The sequence below is a fragment of the Thermobia domestica genome, chromosome 17 (genome assembly GCF_964235325.1).
Source record: "Thermobia domestica chromosome 17, izTheDome1.hap1.1, whole genome shotgun sequence".
Classification (NCBI taxonomy): Eukaryota; Metazoa; Arthropoda; class Insecta; order Zygentoma; family Lepismatidae; genus Thermobia; species Thermobia domestica.
Genome location: NC_137470.1, coordinates 30,924,530 through 30,944,760, shown reverse-complemented (window position 1 = coordinate 30,944,760; position 20,231 = coordinate 30,924,530). Strand labels below are relative to the sequence as shown.

The window sequence follows — 20,231 nt, the reverse complement described above, 5'->3', positions numbered from 1 at the left end:
CCGTTTCCTTTACGAACTTTTCCTCCGTTGTTACGTCTATAATTAGACTTCATGGCATTCTGTGCTACCATTAACGATAACTCGGCCATTTGATTTGCTAATTTGGTAAGGTCCGTGTGAGGAGGTTGTGAGGGTGGGTTTTGACTATGGTGGGGGTGCGGATTCGAAACTTCAGGTGCAGAGGAAGTTGACTGGGGAGGGAAGATATTCTGCGATGGAGGTGCAGAAGGTATCGATTGCGAATAACTAGGAGCAGGTTGGGTGTGATGCACAGTAGAAGTTGGCTGTTGTGCATAGGTTGGCATGTATGAATTAGAATTCGTTTGGCTATAATGGTCGTACAAAGGGTGTGGTGAGGGGCGGTTAGGTTGGCCGATTAAAGAATGAATTGCCTGTGACAATTCTACATAATTCCTCTTTTGCATGAGATCTTGAGCTTTTTCCAGTTTGTGGAGTCGTTCCTGCAGCCGCTGGATTGTTGGAAAGGATTCCAACGCTATCTTTTGCAGCAAATTTCGTTGTAGTCCTAACGAAAGAAAATGAATTTTCTGTTCCTCTGAAGCCTCTGGCATCAGCTGTCTGATAGTCCTCAATTTCCTTAAGAAATACGAATCGACTGATTCATTTTCGTTTTGTTGAATTTGAAAAATTTCTAATTCCGCCTTATACGCTGGTATATTTGGGCGGGACAGAGAAATTAATTTGGTTTTCAGCTGTTCGTAATTTAGTGTGTCGAATTGATTCAGATTTTGCAATTGTAAGACAAAGTCAAGAGCTACCTCCTGTAGATACATAGGAAGAATTTCTTTCTTCTTTTCGGGGGTCCAAGCCTGAAGTAAAGCCAAATGATCAAACAGCATGAAAAATCGATCGGGATCGTCAGTAATGTGACCAACATACCTAGTTAAGTGAGGAATATTAAGAGGTATACGGGAGCCTGATTCTGCCATATTGTTATCGCCTTCTTTATATGTATTTTTCCCAGATTTAGTTGTCGGCATAAATACCTGCCAGCCTATAACGAATCAATCTACTGTTAAGAGTAATGAGAGTATTTACACTGAGAAAAAAAGGACTAGGATTTCCGTGTGGATACATCGTATTTACGCGGGTGCGCTCCTTAAGTAATGCAATTTCATGTATAAAAGTACAGCAGGAGGGAACACCATGCCAGGTCTGGAGTTCGTTGTCGTCGCGTCGAATTATCCGTGACGTAATGAGTCACAAATGACGTAACGAAAAAGTTTAGCACAGCGTGTTAGTCTGGTGGTTACCTCCTGCTTTTCTGTCATTCATAAACTGTTTTTACGTGAGTTAACAACAGTCTGAAATGTTGAATTGTGGTCACCAACAGCTGAGAAGGACGGAACTGCATTACTGACAGTACGTTACCAACCTCATGTAGTGGAGGTACATACTGCTTTAAAGAAGTAACTCAATTTCAATTAGTGGTCACCACAAGTTAAGCAGGAATCAACTCCATTACTGGCAGGTTGGTACATCTTGCTGTACTGGTGTGTCCCCTAACTAGCATGGTGTAACTGAAGTAGTGAATGTGTGGGCCACCCGTATAGAAAGGGTGTTCCGCAAGTAAAAGCATGACGGCACAACATGCAGTACTGTGTTCCCAACACAGTACTGCATGTTGTGCCGTCCTGCTTTTCTAGCAGTCAATACCATGCATAGAATGTACGGACCAACAGATTTTACGTTGATTCAGCACGTACCTGCTGACTACATATAAGCGTAATGCAGGGTTGCATATCATGTAAAGTCAAGACTGAAGAGTTAATCTTGAAAATGATCTTCCTCCGATTAACACTTCAACTTTTACTTTACAGGTTTAGAATTCTACCCTGCACTACGAGTTACATAATCAACCGGTACGTGCTGCACCAACCAAAAATCTGTTCGTACTACAATGCAAAGGGTCCTTACATTCCTGCATGTTTGTGCTGTATCAATTGCCAATTTCCAACAAAGTACTTACCTTTACCATGGATCTAAGGATTTGTAGTTGGGTCTACGAAAACTTCCTTCTCCACATATTTACGTTGTATTGCCTTATACTTATCACATCTATGGATCAGCCCGTTAATACCATGACACAACTGTGGGACTTTCACTTTCAAAAACTTCATACATGGTCACTAATCTGTTTACCAAAGCATCCTTGTGGTATGAGTCCAGAATGCTTTGTGAACATTGCACATAGCGCAATTGGAAAAGTGTCAAGCAGTGGCGTACGCATGGGAGGGTTTGGATTTTTAACACCCTTGAGAAAAAATATTAAAAAATAAACATTCACAAACTGGTATAATATTAAGATATGAGATACCAGCACTTTGAATTATATGAACTAGGAAACTTGAAGAGCTTCTGCTTACGCCACTAGTGTTAACAATTGGGGAACCCACCTTTCCGTCACTTTCCTCACGTGCAGAGTCTCACTCAACATGGTGTGAACGGACCGCTACTCACCTTCACCTCTCTAGCTAAAGAATTAGTAGTCATACTTCTATCTTCAAGCATTAAGCTGCTAATTTTGTTGCCAAACTTAGGTCTGTAGACACTGAGTGGCGAACTTTAGTCATCCTGTATACTTGTGCGATCATATCTAAATTCTTTCTTCCAGCGTTTTACTGTAACAAGATAGGCATCCCTCACTATATACCATAATGAAATAAATTATTTTCAATAGCGTACATTTTAAACTTCTGTGGGAGTAAGACAAACTTAACGCTTTGGCATTGTTTATTATAATTTCAGGATTCTCACCTACCTGGAAAAGTGAGGGAATTTTAAGTATGGACTTTTACATTTCTGTTGGATTTTTCTTTTTGCCTTACCCCGAAATAAAGTTATTTGTTTTGAAAAATTTTCTACCTAAACACACAGACAGACAGACAGAGAACGAGGTACGGTCTACTGTCTGCTTTGCCTGCTGAGAATGGACTATCGTTCGTCCTCATGACCGGTCCATGAACAAAATATAACTTAAAGAGAAGTGGGTACCTACAACCAATTCTTTGTACAATTATAAGCGAAACACATATTATGAATAGAAAACACCAGTTGAAATTTTACAAACGTCTTGTATTATGGTGAAAAATTTACATAACTTTACACATTCTCACACATGAAACATTGTTACATTCTTCAGGAGAAAAGAATAAACATTATACTGAACTACTATATTTTACTTCACTTCTAATTTTAAAGCATTATTGCAAATTACTTTGTTACAAAATAACAAAAATGCAACACATGAAACGTATGGTAATTGAAAAATACAAAAACTTGCCATTCTCGTTCAAAAAATATTAATTGCGTTTCAATATGGGAGTACAAGAATTGTTCCAACAAATGTAATACAACAAATAATGTAAACAAAATTACAAACAAAAATACAACACAAAATTATGAAATACGAATAATGTAAAGATTATGAACTTTTACGATAAAGTGTAAATAGACACTTAACTAAGTACGAGGGATGTTCAATTCCAAGTATTATTTTCTCTCATGAGCATGAGAGTACACACTTACTATTACTTATAGTGTGCTATAGACGCTGGACAAAGCGTATCATTTGTTAAATAACCTATAGACATGTCCGAATGCATATGTGGAATTTGATGTTTTTGAATAACATAAACGCGAGTGAAGTTTACACATGACTTCAAGCTGAATAGAGTTAAGATAACCATATAATAATCTGTATAAGTTCTAGGATGCATATTTAAAAAAAGAAAAAGAGAAACACACCTTGCATGTGGTGCTTTATTATCTTTGTTGAATCTCCCTTTCAATATATCTGCCTGCGCTGGGGCCTTGCTTTCGAAAACTCCTATTAAAAACTAAAAGAAATAACATAATGTGATTTTTAAAGCCATGTAATACGAAACACTCCGCATGTCCCTAAACCACTAAAATTCTTTCACCTTAACAGCTCGAACTGTGTCCTTTCGTTTTGGAGATGTAAACGTATTAAAATTATTTCCATTATAAAAATAAATTTGTGTTCTGGAGAACAGAGTGGAATTGAATCATTTAGCAAAGTAGTGTACACAAGAAAAGTGAGAAGTGTAAATTATTAAAAAACGAAATATTTTCTTCGATACGTTTTACATCTTCGGAACAAAAGGACACAGTTCAAGCAGTTAAAGTGGCAACGTTTATTGTTTTGGGGACATGTGGAATGTTTTATTTTAGAACTTTAAAAGAAATTCACACACTTTCAATTTATTCTAGTTTGCAGTAGGAGTATTCGAGAGCGGGACCAAGGCTCCAGCGCGGGCGGATATATCGAAATGAAGAACTAACAAATACAATAAAGTACTACATGTAAGATGAGTTTTTTTTCCTTGTTAAGGTAATTCTGTCAATAGTTAACCTTTGAATAGTGTACATAAGTACAAGATAATCTCAAACGAGGTTGCTCAGAGTCACAGTCTCTGTTAGCACTTGGCAAGTGAGATTATGCCCAATACTACTTGGAAGGGGTGTCGAAATGTTTTATTCATATATTAACATTGAAATATCTCTCGGTCAAAGGTGTACTCGTCGCATTGGGAGGATGACAGTCCCTAATGGATGGTCTAACAGAAACTCTTCTTAGAGTGAATTGTAGTACTCACTAATTGTAAAATGCCGGATGATTGGACTCATCTGAATATTTTACTAATTTTCGTCTTCATATCAAAGAAATTTCACAACACACTGTTCCACGTCAACACTCACATACTTTTCTACCATATCATCTAACAAGTGATTTGTGTGACTCATAGATTTTGCATATAATTGAATAATAGTAAATAATTGCCTTTTATAAGCATGACATAACAACATTTGTGTGTTTGCATCTCTTATACTCATGAGAAAGAAGCTTTTTACAATTACAATAAAACAGGAAAGACAAAACCTATTAAATCAGACCTAGTACAGTTCCCTTTAACTTCCCAAGAAAAAAAATTCACAACACAGTGTTCCACGTTCACACTCATATACTTTTCTACCACATCATCTAACGAGGGACTTGTGTGGCTCATAGATTTCACATACAATGGAATAATAGTAAATAATTGCCATTTATAAGCATGACATAACAATATTTGTCTGTTTTCATCCCTTATACTCATGAGAAAGAAGCTTCTTACAATTTCTATAAAACAGGAAAGACAAAACCTATTAAATCAGACCTAGTACAGTTCCCTTTAACTTCTCAAGCAACAAATAAAAAATAAACAAAATAAAAAATAAATACATAAAATATAAAATGATGGAACTCCATGTAATCTAAGCTAGCCAAGCTATTCTAAGGGCATTCTGACAGTTATGTATATCTTACTGTCGCACATGATAGTAATTGCATTCGGCACTAAAGAAAACAGAGCAGAGGGTTGAAACCAGTCACTCTCATTGGTTCTATGTACATGATATGCAAAATAATAAGTCCAATTCCACTGTTTGAAACAGAGAACATAAGAAAAAAACTCATCCATCATCAGCAACAAATATTTTAGTAATTTGTGCAAAAGCAGGAGTGTATCAATGCATAGATCTACTGTGACAACAGAAGAAATATGTAACCTCTGACCCTTAACTTTAATCCACTTCACTACGAACAAGTTTGATTGCCGCAGATCAAACCGTTCACACAGGAGGTGATTAGTTAAATTACTAACTGATACTTTCTTTGCACATGCAAAGGCATCCAACGTTTTGTTTTCAATAAAAATATCATTGAGGAGTAGCTGTTTTCTTAATGCTATTGTTTTAAAAATATTCAGTCGGTTACAAGAGGCCTTTGCAGAAAGAAAATCTGTAATCATAAATTGCAACTGTTCTGTGGAATCAACACAAACTCGGCGATTAAGTAGCCTATCCATAATTTTACGTTACATATAAATACAACTCCCGCGCACCTCACAGTCTGTGGGTACATACTCTCTAATTATCAGACCCAAGTGTCTTATCAATACCATCATCTCAGCAGCTGATGTTTTAATTCTTACATTGCAACCATCAACAACAATACAGTTTGTGGGTTTTGAACCTGAGTCGGGCCATAATTAAAAGCTTTCAATTGCTTTCTAAAATGTTAAGTGAAGTAAGTTTAGAACGAATTAGTAAAAATTCAACAAGAAATGGCATGACATAGCGACAGCAACCTTCAAAATAATCGTGAAGAATATCAACAGACACGTGGTCAAAAAGTTGAAAGCCATGCAATGTATCAAGAATGACACATCTTTCTTTTATACCAGTTTTTGATTTATTCTGTAACAATACAGCATGTTCATAATTTACTATTGTCCTTATGAAGAACAGATTTTCAAAACACATGGTCTGCAACTGTTTTTTATTTACTGAACATATTCGACACCAACAGTCTGCAACAAAACTTTCCACAAACCTCAAAATACTGTTTAGACCAAGATTATCGCCTGAGAAACAAACATGAAACCTTATATTACCTGTGTGCACATCTGTGGATACATTAATACCAGTATTACGCAAGAAGTTAAGTTGTTCACTTACTTGCTTAAAAACTGTCATTAACAAACTGTACTCTGTCTGATGCATGAAATAATGCTAAGAGAAATATGTAATTCAATTGTGAAAGCAAATGGCCAGCCAGAAAAGGTAGTGATAAATAAACAGCACCCAATTTATGAATGGTATAATGGCTACCAAGAGGATTGCTTATCTCGGAATAATAATAATAATAAAAAAAATCAACGGGAGCATTAAACTATCCTGCTCTTCAGTTTTGGCCATGATGTCTAGCCAGACTCTGCTTTGTATTATGTTTTCCATACCAGCTGTACAATTTTGTAGCCGTTTCAGGTTCCGCAAAATTGGTTTTAAAACTTCATTCATACATAAGAAATTCTGAAAAACTGAGGCGGAGTCTTTCTGCTTCTCACTTGTTATTCTCTGGAGTTTTTCTGCTTCTCATTTGCTATTTTTATTATTTTGTCACGGACCCTAAGGATGCCACTAAACTGTGAATAGTTTTTTCCAGGTTCCTTGTAGTCAAAATCGGTAAGTAACTGAAATAAAAAGCAGTGTTGATGTCAGAAACCTATTAATATCTCTGTCATATATAGCCTATTACATAGAAACTACTGAATTATTAACATTTGGGAGTAACTATATAAAAGTGCCTTTTCTCAAACCAGTCAGGTATTAATGACCTCACCATGGAGAATAGGTTTGGAAACCAGAAGGATAAAGATTTGTTTTTCACAGTTAAAAATCAAATCGCGCTTTAGGTAAATTAAGGTAATCTGCTATATTCTTGCTAGTATTCATGCAGTTGAAACATAAACCAATCATATATATATATATATATATATATATATATATATATATATATATATATATATAATTGTTCATTTTTATTCGCGGATCTGATTAGCCAGCGAGCCGCCATTAGGTCATCAGTGATTTAAGACATTTAAGCTACACATATTATGAAATAATTCAAAAGTCATGTGCGTCCCTAAATTTGTTACAAAATTTCATATATAGGAAATAGATTGTCACGATAGTTGATCAGGCAAAGAAACAATTTTTAGAATTTATGTTCTTTCGTCAATTACTCGAAAAACATTAAGCAGATTTTGATGGGATTTTAGTGGTAGATAAACTTACTGGCGAACTTCAACTAAGTTTGACTGTTTGGTTTATAATTGTTTTCATGTTCCCACGAGATACGGTAGTTCTGGGTTTCAGGCCAGGCATAGAATATGAGGTCTTATCAAATCCAAACGCACTACAAAATGGTTGTATATATTAAGGTGCTGATGATGATCACCTACACTTCCCCCTGCATCACACTTTATTGTATCATCTAGGAAACAGAAATGTTTCTAGGAACGTTAGCGAATGGCACTAAAGTATTATAAATCATGACGGACCGTATAGCTGACAATCTCAGTTTGTGAATTGTGAACATATTTAAGTAGGTACCCTCGTTAGCTTTAAATTGAAGAATGGAGAAATATACAAATATTACGTTTATTTCCAAAATTCTTACCTGCGAAGACACAGGACAACTGATATAATTTAACCCTTGAAGCTATATAAAATATACTCCAACTTACACACTACAAAGTTTCTGACTTGCTTCTTGAGAAAGAAAAAGATAACGACTTACTCAAGAGAAACATCTAAACCAGCTTTCACATATACAAAAAAAAAAAAAAAAAAAAAGAAACTTAATAGAATGAAATATAAAACTTGTTTGCTCTCAAATTTGATCTTACACTTTTTGTAATGCAATATTTTGTAGTTTTCTCTTACAAGAAAAAGCATACAATTGAATTTCGTATCTATGAGACAATTATTCGTCAAAACTGAAGCTGCTGCTTGTGAGGGCTAAGATTCATAAGAAACGATAAAAATTATTCGTATTTAGCATTTGATTCGAATATTGTGAAAAAATAACCAATGCACTAACATATCCCCCTACACCACTTACCAGTTGATATCCCTGTTGTTGCTTCAAGGCTGGGTATTTATTGAAATACTCGCTCAGAGTAACTTCAGTATCTTCTAAATATTTTAGCCGAGAGTCTACGGTTTCCTTCCAATACAGGGACCATGGCTGGATTGCATTACTCAGCCACTGCAGGTGTTCAGCCACAGATGGAGCAACTGAAAGAAAGTAAATATTGAGATGACGCTTCAGGTATCTGATTTTAATGCTTTTTAATATTTTATCTTTTGTAAAAGTACTAGAGACCAGATATGTAAAAAAAAACTTTTTTTCTTTGGCAGAAGGTCGTCGATGTTGATGGGAACTATTTTTGATCTTCCACGTACGTCTAAGGTGACATATCGATGTTCGAAAATGCGGGTGGAAAAGGGACAGAACTTTCTTGGTTACCGTTATATAAGAGTGGCATAACATTATTAAGAACTAACTCTAAAAATAAAAAATAAAATGTTCTAAGGTATAGACATTTCTTATGTATATGAATTCCTTCTATTACGTTTCTTATTATAGATTTATTTTATTATAACAACTGTATACAATTTTAATAATAGGTAAGTGCTTCTTCTGTAAATAAGATTTTAGTTTAAAAACTGATCATTTATAAAATGTGTTAGGCATATCGTATTTTTTTCTGACCTTTACAGTAAGTATTAAGAGGAAACGGTGGTAATGTATAAAAAAACGTGGATGGCAAATTGTTCATGATTCTCTCTTGAAGGCAATTTTGAAATCTGGTTCCTGCTCTATTTCGCTTAGTATTGATTGTAGTAAATAAATCGAAGGACTTGTGGCAAAAGCAACCCTTGTTGAAACAAGTTTTTTTTTTCAGAAAAATGAAAAGAAAGCTGCATGTTTTACAAGGTATCAGAGACACGTATAAAGAAACAGATTTGCAGAGTTTCTCATACTGTATACTAGAGAAAGCTCTCTTTTTATTCTTCAGAGAAATTTTGTATTTTAACAAGGGTTATTTTGGAAAAAGCCCCTCAATTCATATTAAAACTGGATAACTGTAATTAGTTTATACACAGACTTAATTATCAGGATTATAGACTTACAGGCAGACAAGATTATATATATATATTAATCATTATCAGCTGCTGATATATACCGCTTGTGGGAAGGTAACTCTTGGGCCGCGCCGTGATCAGTTTCACACACGACAGAATAAAGTCGCTTTAACTCAGGCACTATTAGTCCTACACTAATATAAGCATGCATTTTTTGGAAGAGCATAAAATGGCGAAAAACGTTTAGAAGACACATTTTTCCAAATTCGATCTTGTAAATAATCTGTGGCTAAAAACTGACTTCACACGCAACCAATACTAAGTGAAAATAACAAGAAAACCATTATATTTAGCTCAAAAATGCACTGAAATTAATTTGAAGACAATTACGCAAACAAAATGAAAAAACTTTGTATGCTTTAGCTTCAATAGTTACGAAGATATAGTGAATAATACAAATGGCTAAAATTTCGGCTTTCTGGCATCCGGCTCTGGTGTTTTTGTGATCAGTGATGGGTATATATTCAAAAAAATATCGGATGCCAAATTGTTACATGATTTGCCCTTAGACCTCAATTTTTTAGCCCCGATGCTTAGACTATACTAAGTAATAAAAGTACTTCTGAAAGAAACTCACATTACATCCAGTGCTTTATTATTCTTATTAATTCTTTCTTTAATATTTCTGCCTGCGCTTCTCCCTTGGTCTCGAACATTCCTACTACGAACTAGAAGACACTGTGATTTTTAAGTTTTGTAATATGAAACACTCGACGTGTCCTCAAAACAAAACACATTCTTTCACCTTAAAGTTCGAATTATATCCTTTCGTTTTGGAGATGTAAAACGTATTAAAGAAAATATTTTGTTTTGTTTTAATAATTTACACTTCTTTCACTTGTTTCTCTTGTTCAGTTACACACAAGGATGTAAGGTGAGTATAATCTATTCCAGCCTGTTCTCCTAAATACAAGCTTGTTTTAACAATGACAACAATACGTTCACCTCACCAGAACGAAAAGACACAGTTCGAGCTGTTACGGTGAAAGAATATTCAGTGCTTTGGGGACATGTGGTGTGTTTAGTATTACAGGATTTAAAAACAAAAATAAATAAATAAAAGAATAATAACAATAAAATAGCATGTAAATAAATAAAAATATAATACAAAGTCTAGTATATAGTAGGAAGATTTCAGACCAAGGCTCCAGCTCGGGAGGCAATATTGAAGAAATGAAATATTAACCAGGATAAAAAGCACGAGATGCAAGGTAGGTTTCTTTTTCTTCGTTAAATATTCAACCTAGAGCACCTACACGTTATTAAAATTACTTATTTACACTTGTATAGTGTGTGTTTTTTGTCAGATCTTACTAATAGTTCTCAGAAATGGAATAACGGGAAAATTTTAGTGTTTACATGAGTCATTCGGAAACAAATGCAATTAGCAGGATTTGGACGTGAAAAGAACATAGCAAAAATTTGAAAATTTAGTCCTAATACAGCAATACCCATACATCAATTCGCGGGTTGCACTTTTCTTGTGTCTCCAGCTGCTCTAGTGGCTAGCACATATGCCTTTAGTGCGCATGGTCCCGAGTTCGATCTCCGTTGGGAGACCACATAAAACTTAATTCCACCATCATTCACTTTCATTAACCATCCAGCTCCTTTTGCTAAAAGGGTATAACTGTGGGCCGTTAAACTTAATTATTGATAATTAATTATATGCACTTCGCTTGGGAGATAAAGTCACTATCACAAAAACGATATCTTGTCTTGTAAGCTGATAAAAGATTCCATTCACCAGAGTGAACCTTTTCTTTAAGGCTTAAGTGCTTTAAAATATTTAGCAGATAAAGTAAATATATAATACAATAGATCCTAGCACTTTCAAAATATTTGGCAACTGAAAAAATACTTACCGACTTCAGTATCATCTTCAGTACAGCTGGAATCTGTTAGTGTTGCTGGTGATGAGGGTCTTGAGTTTCTTGACCTACTGAATCCAGGAAGCTCCCCAAGTTTGCGGAATCTTCTGCGCCTTGATATATAAGCTTCATACAAGATGCCACCAGCGTTCCGTTTCTTTCGGTAAGGGATAGCACTTAATGAAGAAGTGAAGTAAATAGCTGGAAGCTCCTTCGGAAATATTTTTCTTATTTCAAGAGCTAACTTAGTAAAGGTTTCTGCGTGAACTTTTAAGGATGTGCTATCACCTAAGATCGCTCTGATTATTATTCCACCAAGCTCTTTTCTCTGCCTCTGTGTTAAGAGTCCACCGGTTGTATTTCCTGCTGTAATAAGACCTTTCCCATCCATGGAGCTCTGTAGTACTTTGAGAACCTGTAATATAAATCACCGAAACATATATTGCATATTGGATGATCTAATGTTCATGCTTAATAGAAGAGAGTTAATATTCGAGAAAACAGATACAAGCTTGAACAAAGGTAATGTATAAAGAGCGAAAGGTAATTTAAAATCTTCAAGGAAGCATAGTGCAAATGCTGCTACTTAATTTGTCGAAATACTTTTGTATGAACAGTGACTGAATATACAAGGAATTGTTCACAGTAAAATAAACATGGTATGATAAAATTGAGAACAATGAAACTGGCACTATGTATGTGAACAGAGTGAAAGGTACCTTTTTTTTAAAATAACGAATTGTCATTGAGAACTTGGTTATTTCTCACATCTATGGTTTCGAAGTGGCCTCGTTTAGCAGTGCATTACGAAGCGTCTGGAAGTACGTTGCTCCGTAAAGTGAGCCCAGCTATACGTACAAATATAAAATAAAAAGTTCATTATATCAATAACTTACAAAATTATCATCCTGTTCCCTGTTTACTTCAAAATCTTTCCTTGCACACAGTGGTTCATAAAGCTGAATTTGCTGATTTGAAGTTGCTAATTCTTCTCGTCCAACAATTGGTTCCGAAGTGTCCGGTAAAGTTTTTGCTGTGTTCGTTCGACGCTGTAAAAATACTTCTTCTGCACCTGTTGCTTTTAATACACTCGTAGATATGTCCAGTATGGAATCTTCAAACTCTGGTTCAAAGGAAGGATTAACCTACAAATAAACATATTAAATACATACATACTGGAAAGTACGGTTGAGAATCATTATTCAGAAGCAAACTTAATACACTAATAATAAACTTTTTAAAAGTTACAGGAAAGCGTATGCAAGCCACAACAATTAAATACGAATTGTCACTGTCCGGAGAAAAAAAAATCGATGAGTGATTAGAAAAGCTTCACGAAAAGCTGAGTATTTTACAGTAAAAATGAGAAACAAACTTTATAAAAAGACGATATGAAACAGTAAAATTCTAGGAAATTAGTATCTTGAGCTAAATTGCTAGAGCTAAATTGGTGTAACCATCCTCTAGGCTACTACTTTGTGATTTACAAGTTTCGGTCCGAAGAGATTGGACTTCATCACCTAACTAAGGGTGGTTATACTACGTACTTAAAATTTCAAACCTATTAATAAAAGCAAGTATTTACTGACTGCATTCTCTGTCTTTCCCAAGGCATCAATAAAGGAAAAGTCTCTGTGTGGGACATCAGAAGGCAACTAACGAAAAAAAAGAAGAAAAAATACTCGGATCTGACAACACGGAGCGACCCAGCATTGTGCGTAGCTAAAGACACCGTAATGCAATAGGCAGAAAATTCAACGAAACTCACCTTTGAAGCAGTTAATATATTATTCATTATATAACATTTCACGTATATTCAACTAAAAAAAAAGTATTCCTCATATAAGCTTAGCACTAAGTATGAGATTTAAAAAAAAATGGCCAAAATTACAATTAAACTGGAAGTCTTGACAATAGTTGATTGTTGTTACACATTGTAAAACAAAACCATAAGAATGTAACAATACAACACTATCTCCTACAGAACCCCATCTCCCTGTTTAACACAAAGATGTGACTTGTATATTCTTCGCAGGTAATTATACATGAAACATTTTCAATGGGTGCTTAGTACAAAGTATATGCTCATGATCAACTATTCGCACAACGTACATTATGCAAGAAGAATGTTATAATATATTCTTGTTCTATAAACTACTTTTTCCACACTAAACGTTTTCGTACCAAATTTCTTTGTACAATCCGCGGCAAAAAACCTGCAACATGAGAATGTAAGTTTATTGCGAAACTACGCCTAACAGCACAGGGAATGAACATAACGTCTAAGTGGAACGAATCATGCCAGGATAAACCTCGGCCTCCTCCCGTGCACACTTATTTTGAAGCAAAAGACTTCGTCATTTCACAATAAACTTATATGCTCATGTTGCAGGTTTTTTGCCGCGGATTGTACAAGTACTGTGTCAACTCATAAGTATTATTTGGAAATGCTCTTACATTTTGAGTGTCGACAGCTTGAGACCAAACAGTCCAGTTCTCCCAGAATTTAGCACGGAGGCCGATCTGTGGAATAAGCTGCTCCATGTCCCTTTCATTCAGGAAACGCATGGCTGTTATATCAATACAGTTTTCTTATATAGAAAAAAAAAAGACAATGTTATAACTTGTGCTAATAATTATTTACACACAGCAATGAGTTGATGAAAGTGTTCTTATGATAATCAAGACTTATGAGCAATCAGAGCAATTTCTTCATCTTTTTTTCCTTCGAGGGAAGTTCTACATAAAATATCTCACGGGACGAAAGTAAACAAATTACCAGCAAACACTAACTGCTGTATGTTTAGTTTAAATGGATCAAATAATATTTTACTGCAATAAGTAATTAGGCTACATGTTGGAATTGGACGAAAACAATGCTATTTGCAATTTTTATTAAATTTTATAAAAGCTGCAAGCTGTTGTCATTATTTATTGAAGTTCGGCGTCCCCTTTCAAACCAAGGCTGTGTAAGAAGTGGGTCTGCATTGGACATCGAACCCAAGACCCCGTGCACCAAAAGTGCGCGAGCTAACCACTTGATCAGCTGTCTAAATGTTGAATATTTGCTACTTGTGTGGTTACATTTTTACTAAAAATTATTCAAACGGAAACTGTTAGAGAATTCTACCTTAACATTTGTTCAAGCATTAGAAGCCGTAATTTAATTATTCGCAGCATTAAATAACGATCTAACGCGACAGGGCATAGGATGTATTGTCAGGGGTGTAGCCACAGAGGGAAAATGGACCTGGAACCTCCAAAGGAAGTTCATCTATTATGTTTCTATGAAACATGTTTAATACTTATAATAAATGAAAGTTTTTAAAATAATATATTGCAAATACAATTATTTTCGTTAAACAATTAAAAATAAAACGGCATTTAAAAGACGAGACTGTTTATATACTAGTACATCATAGGAGACTGATTTAGTGCTTCCACGTATCGTGTCTTCGGCGCGAGACTCGGATACGATTGCGGGCGGGCACGTTGTAGCGTAGCTCCACTTCTTACATAGTATTGGTGATGAAACGGACGCTAAAATAAACTCTCACAACAGCAATTTGTGAGAATTCATGATTAACACTGACAACGAGGGTGGGCAAAAACCTTTTTTTTTTCATTGAAAAAAACACAAACTTTTTTTTTTGTTTGTTTAAACCAGGATTTTATGGTTTAAATAATTAGCACTATATATTTATATCACATGTGGAGATAAATAAGTTTGTTTCGCCTTTGAGTTATTATGCAACAACGGGTTATGTCGGAAGGGGTCACATAAGCTTCAAGCGGAATCTAAACTGCTACTCGGCTTACATCCAAGAGAAATTATCCTCCATTTAAACTCGAAACCGAGAATAATTATAGCCACAAATGCGATACTCTACCACTCACTCACGGACTCCTGATAAAAATGCATTGTACTGATCTTTACATACTTGTTAATATAATTATCAAGAGTCATTTCAGAAGGACAAAAAGATGAACAGTTGCACAAGTGAAACCATTATACAGAATTACATACGGATAATTTCAAAATACTGCAGAGTACATAACTAATTTAGTCCAAGTTAGTTCACTACGACTTTTATTAGTCCAAGTTAAAGAAATATAACAACTTAATTTGCATATCAGTAAGAGAAGTGAATAAAGATACGAATTGGCTCTGACCCACTTATACATAAATAGATACCAAAGATACTTCTGATTTCAATAAATGTCTCTCGTGGAGTTTGTATGACCCCCCCAAAAAGTACAGCATTTCGATCAATAGTACACATTATTAAAACGAAACAATATTTAAGCTTTTGATTCCAATTGCATAACAATAATAACAAACTATAAAAAATCACAAAAGAAACATTCATAAACTTATACAAAAAGAAGTTGCTTTTGTAGTGTAATCTCTTTGAGTAATGAATGGGGAATTTGGATCTAAATATAATACGAATAATATAAGGGAGTGAAACGTGATAACCCACAAATATGAGTTCATCAAGATTTTACGAACACTTACACTTTTATGAACATTTTTCGTTTTCTGGTTTAAACCAGTTTTCTTTTTTCTTTTTTTTTTTTTTTTTAACCAGCCAACCCTGCCACAGCTCCTTTCAGAAATTCACCTTTGCTATAGAAACTAGGCTACATAATATTGATTATATTTAATTAATATTGAGCACCCATCAACTTTAACCTCACAACCCTTATTGGCAGGTCACTTGCTGCAACTGAGAAGCTCCCATGCACCACGGTCCTCAGCTAGTCTCTGCCTTGGCGTAACAATTTTCTGTTTTGATATCCTCCTCACTTCCTCTTTCTTTCCTTCCACCATACCCTCTAGCACGTCCCTCATAATACAGTTCCTTCTCAGTCAATGTCCCAACCAGTTCCTCTTCCTCCTCTTAATTACATCTAATTTTTTTTTCTTTCTCCCATACTAATTCTAACACCTACTCATTAGTTTTTCGTTCAACCCAGAAGGGTTGTAGGATTGCCATATTTAAAAAATGAAGATCCGGGACGCTACTAAATGCTTAAAATGAAAAGATGTGTTATATACTAACTTCCTTCCTTCCATTAGATAGAGTTGTTCAGGTATTGCGTAATCACAGTTTTGGTCATTTTAGTAGACCTTCTCTTCCCTAGTTAAGCAAACGAAAGCAGATGATTTATCCCTTCTCCCCTGGTAAGCAATTTCTTTTTCTCAGGATCTATTACGTTTCGAGGCTTTCAGAGCCTGTTTTAGCTCTTCAAGATATGATTTTTCCTTTAACACGTTTTGTCTGTTCGTTTTTTTTTTTAAGAACTGTTAATTCATTGACAATATGTTCTGGCGGCGTTTGTTATCTTGAAGAACTTCTTTCGTTTATTTTTTTAACTTAATTAAATCCATGATTTATGTATTCAAGTCTTTTATTCTTTCTTCAATTTTTCAACTTTTGAACTGCCATACTCAGAAGTTGAAGAGAATAATTATATACCTAATCTTATGAAAAAAAATATGATATTTCCTTCCTTTCTTCTTCGCTGAAAGCAGGGACATTTAAGCGTCCCGAGAAACATTTTCGGGACGCAGATCTCGATTCCGTGACAGTCCCGGAATTTCCGGGACAAATGATGACCTTTCATTAACCATACATCAAAAGTATATAGTTGAGTAAATAAAATAGAGTTTATAACTAAGTAAAATGGGACAATCACGAGGAAATGCATGTTTACGGTGTTTGTCTACTAAAAAAAAAAAAACACTTGAATGAAACTGAAATCGAATATGGGACCCATTAGAAGTGTCACCGCAGCCCTGAGTATTTGCATTAATATTAATTATACATTTATTGTGTTTTTCCCAATTCTGGAGGTCTTTACAACGGCAATAACGCAAGTGAGACGGATAGGGCAATGCACATCAAAAATTCCTTAGTGTGGTACTTTTATTTGAGACTATTCTGGGGTTAAGTGCCGTATTGCCGAACCAATTTTAGGAAATTTACCGGGTCAACTGGAGAACTTATTTAAGTTTGTGAGGAGGAATGAGTGAAAGTCAGGTAAGTGAAATAGTAAAAGTGAAGAACGTTGTCTTTGTTGGCTGTTTTTGATGTTGTAAGCAGTACTGTATGTGGAGGCGGAAGGACTTTTTCGCGGAGAGGTACATTTCTTAGGATATAGTAGCGTGAAAGACATGACGTTGGGGAAGAAGGAAGAGCATTTCGAGGGCTATTTAGCGAAGTATTTATTTAAGGAAAGGAAACCCCAGGAAACTGTTGTACACAATTTTCTTCTTGAAATTGGAAAAGTTTACAAGCCTGAGTTTTGAAGGTAAGTGACTTCTAACTGAACGGGAATCTATTTCTGCATAGTGTACAGAAGCTATATTGTATGTTAACAAGTGAAGCGTTGCAAGTGTGAAACGATGACAAGTGCTCTTGTAATTTTTACGATCGCCAAAACCCAGATATTTGTAACCATTCTCGCTAATGCATACACCCACCGTCGATGACGCGCCTGCACCTTTCGGATGTACCCCCTCACTCCCCTCGGCCTTCCTGCCATGACTCGGCTAAATAGCATTTGTGCTTTTTAGTGGCCACCTAGCACAGGTTGGTTTCTGTTTTGGCATTTATTCCGAAATTGGGCGTCCGCTTTCGCCACGTTTTTTCGCTGTTATCTCTTTTCCACACTTTCTGCAATTTGTTATTAGGTTCATTAATCCGTGCTCTTCACAAACTTTTAAAAGATTTTGCTCGTTATCAACGTATTGCTTCATAAATGTTTAAACTGTTAGTTCATTGCCCTTGTACACTCGCCATTTTGATAACATAAATGCTCGTTTCTTTCCCACAATGCAACTGTTCAGTTACCTTGCGCCAAATAGTTCCCTCCGCTCGCCGTATAGTCCCATGTTTATAACCGCTTATATATAACAAATAACCAGATCTTTCGAGACTCTTATATATTATCAAGCACACAAACGATCAAATTATCCATATCCTTCCTGTAAATTTTAAAAATTTTGCTGCAAACGGACGCCCAACTCTGGAACTTAACCCCCTGTTTTTGCGTTTTAGTTACTATGTCCCTAACGTAAAGTGACGTAACTTTATGCAACCCAACAAAATATAGGTGAATGCGGTACATTTTTTTTTTTTCGTTTTCAAAGTGGTCCTACGATACGGCACAAATGCCCTATTCTGTATTTCACCTTCAGTTTAAATGCTGGTGCAGATTAAGAATACTCCATCAAATTAAGATTGCATTTATCTCTTTTCTTACTTGAAACGATTCCCTACATTCTGGACTGTTCTTACATTGGCGCATGCCCAAATAAATCCGTACAGATTGATAACATGGTGCAAACTGATGTGTCTTGGAAATTATCATGTTTCCCTATTACATAGATTTATTTAATTATGAAACCTACTTGTAGTGCCTCAGAAATTGTTTCCTGGCATAGGTGTAGCTGTACCGAAATACTAAGCAGTAGGCCTACGGTTTTAAGGTGTAAACAAAATTAACTACTCTGATGACTGAAAGGCAAGGTTCTAGAACACAGGTCCCCCTTCTCATTTAGCTGTAATAAAGACAGAAAGCAACGTGCCCTGCGGGGCTCTAACCTGCCTTCACTCGCTAACGCTCGCTCGGCAATACTATGTAAATTAAATATTAAACTTTGCTACAGGAAGGAATCAACCTAGCTACTAATCTATATAGGGCGACCTGTGTTCTAGAACGTTCCCTGATTGAAATGCATAAAATTCATATTCGTATAATTAATTGACAATAGCTCTGCATTAGATAACTCACTCACTAAATTTGCTCAATCAACATAAACTAAAATAAATCTCAGTATGCAGCTAAAAGTTACTTGCGCATATAGAATGTAGCATGTGCCCTCCAATATTTAAACGCTATCGACGCCACTTTTATACTTTGTTAACAATATTCCCCATCTCGCCGCACCTTTGAATAACGTTCAATGTATAAGTGTGACGAGCTTTAAACTTCTTTTCGGAAGTAGTAAATACACAATATCAAATTAATATTTAAGTTAAATTGAAAGTTTGGAACCAACTTTGTAAGGTTCCATTGCTGGAGTAGTATACTTACTTCTTCATCCATTACCTTCAACGTATGGTTCTTGTTTTTTAGTCCTAGCTTCCTTAGCAACAACGTTAATAGCTAGTTGTTTCCCTCTTTAAGTGTTGCCAACAAGTTGACACAAGAAGTCGCTAAATGGGAGATGAAATGACTCCAATTTCGGGTGAAAAGTCGCAACAAAATTATTAATGGAACTCTCTCTCTATCTCTCTCTCCCTCACTATATATATATATATATATATATATATATATATATATATATATATATATATATATATATATATATATATGTGTGTGTGTGTGTGTGTGTGTGTGTGTGTATGTTTTAAATTTGTGGTCAATTCAGATTGAAAGAATCATATGTAACTAAGAATAATTTCATTTTTAGAACGATATATGTATTTTTTAATTTATGATCAATTTCAGTTCAGCAAAATCAAAAATGAGTTTAGAAAAACGAACAAAGAATTGAATCTTACATCCACTTCACTTTTACTTACGTTTCTACAAATTATCAACTTACTCTTGCTAACGTATTATTTTTGCCTTTAAACGGAAGCTCTGCAACCTAAAGGACATTATAAATTGGAATTGGTCTCCGTTAGCGGACAAGAGATAACAGCAATCGTAACGAAAATATGGAGACACATGCTATATACTTTCCCAGCTCATCAGTGCTTACGC

The 20,231-nt window shown here is 35.2% G+C and overlaps 1 protein-coding gene across 2 annotated transcripts; it reads right to left on the bottom strand.

Moving 5' to 3' along the window:
* Positions 1 to 3,400: 3,400 nt before the first annotated feature.
* Positions 3,401 to 19,706, bottom strand: LOC145674547 (uncharacterized). Of its 2 annotated transcripts, XM_081744714.1 has the most exons (6): positions 19,557 to 19,706; positions 13,908 to 14,041; positions 12,347 to 12,595; positions 11,445 to 11,865; positions 8,492 to 8,667; positions 3,401 to 7,058 (listed from the first exon to the last, which is right to left on the bottom strand). In XM_081744714.1, exons 2-6 carry the CDS (start codon positions 14,016 to 14,018, stop codon positions 6,936 to 6,938), a joined length of 1,080 nt encoding a protein of 359 aa, XP_081600840.1. In that variant the 5' UTR covers positions 14,019 to 14,041; positions 19,557 to 19,706; the 3' UTR covers positions 3,401 to 6,935. The 2 variants fall into 2 exon arrangements, with proteins under 2 accessions (XP_081600840.1, XP_081600841.1); XM_081744715.1 differs by lacking the exon at positions 13,908 to 14,041 and having other exon boundaries at positions 19,557 to 19,658.
* Between the last annotated feature and the right edge of the window lie 525 nt (positions 19,707 to 20,231).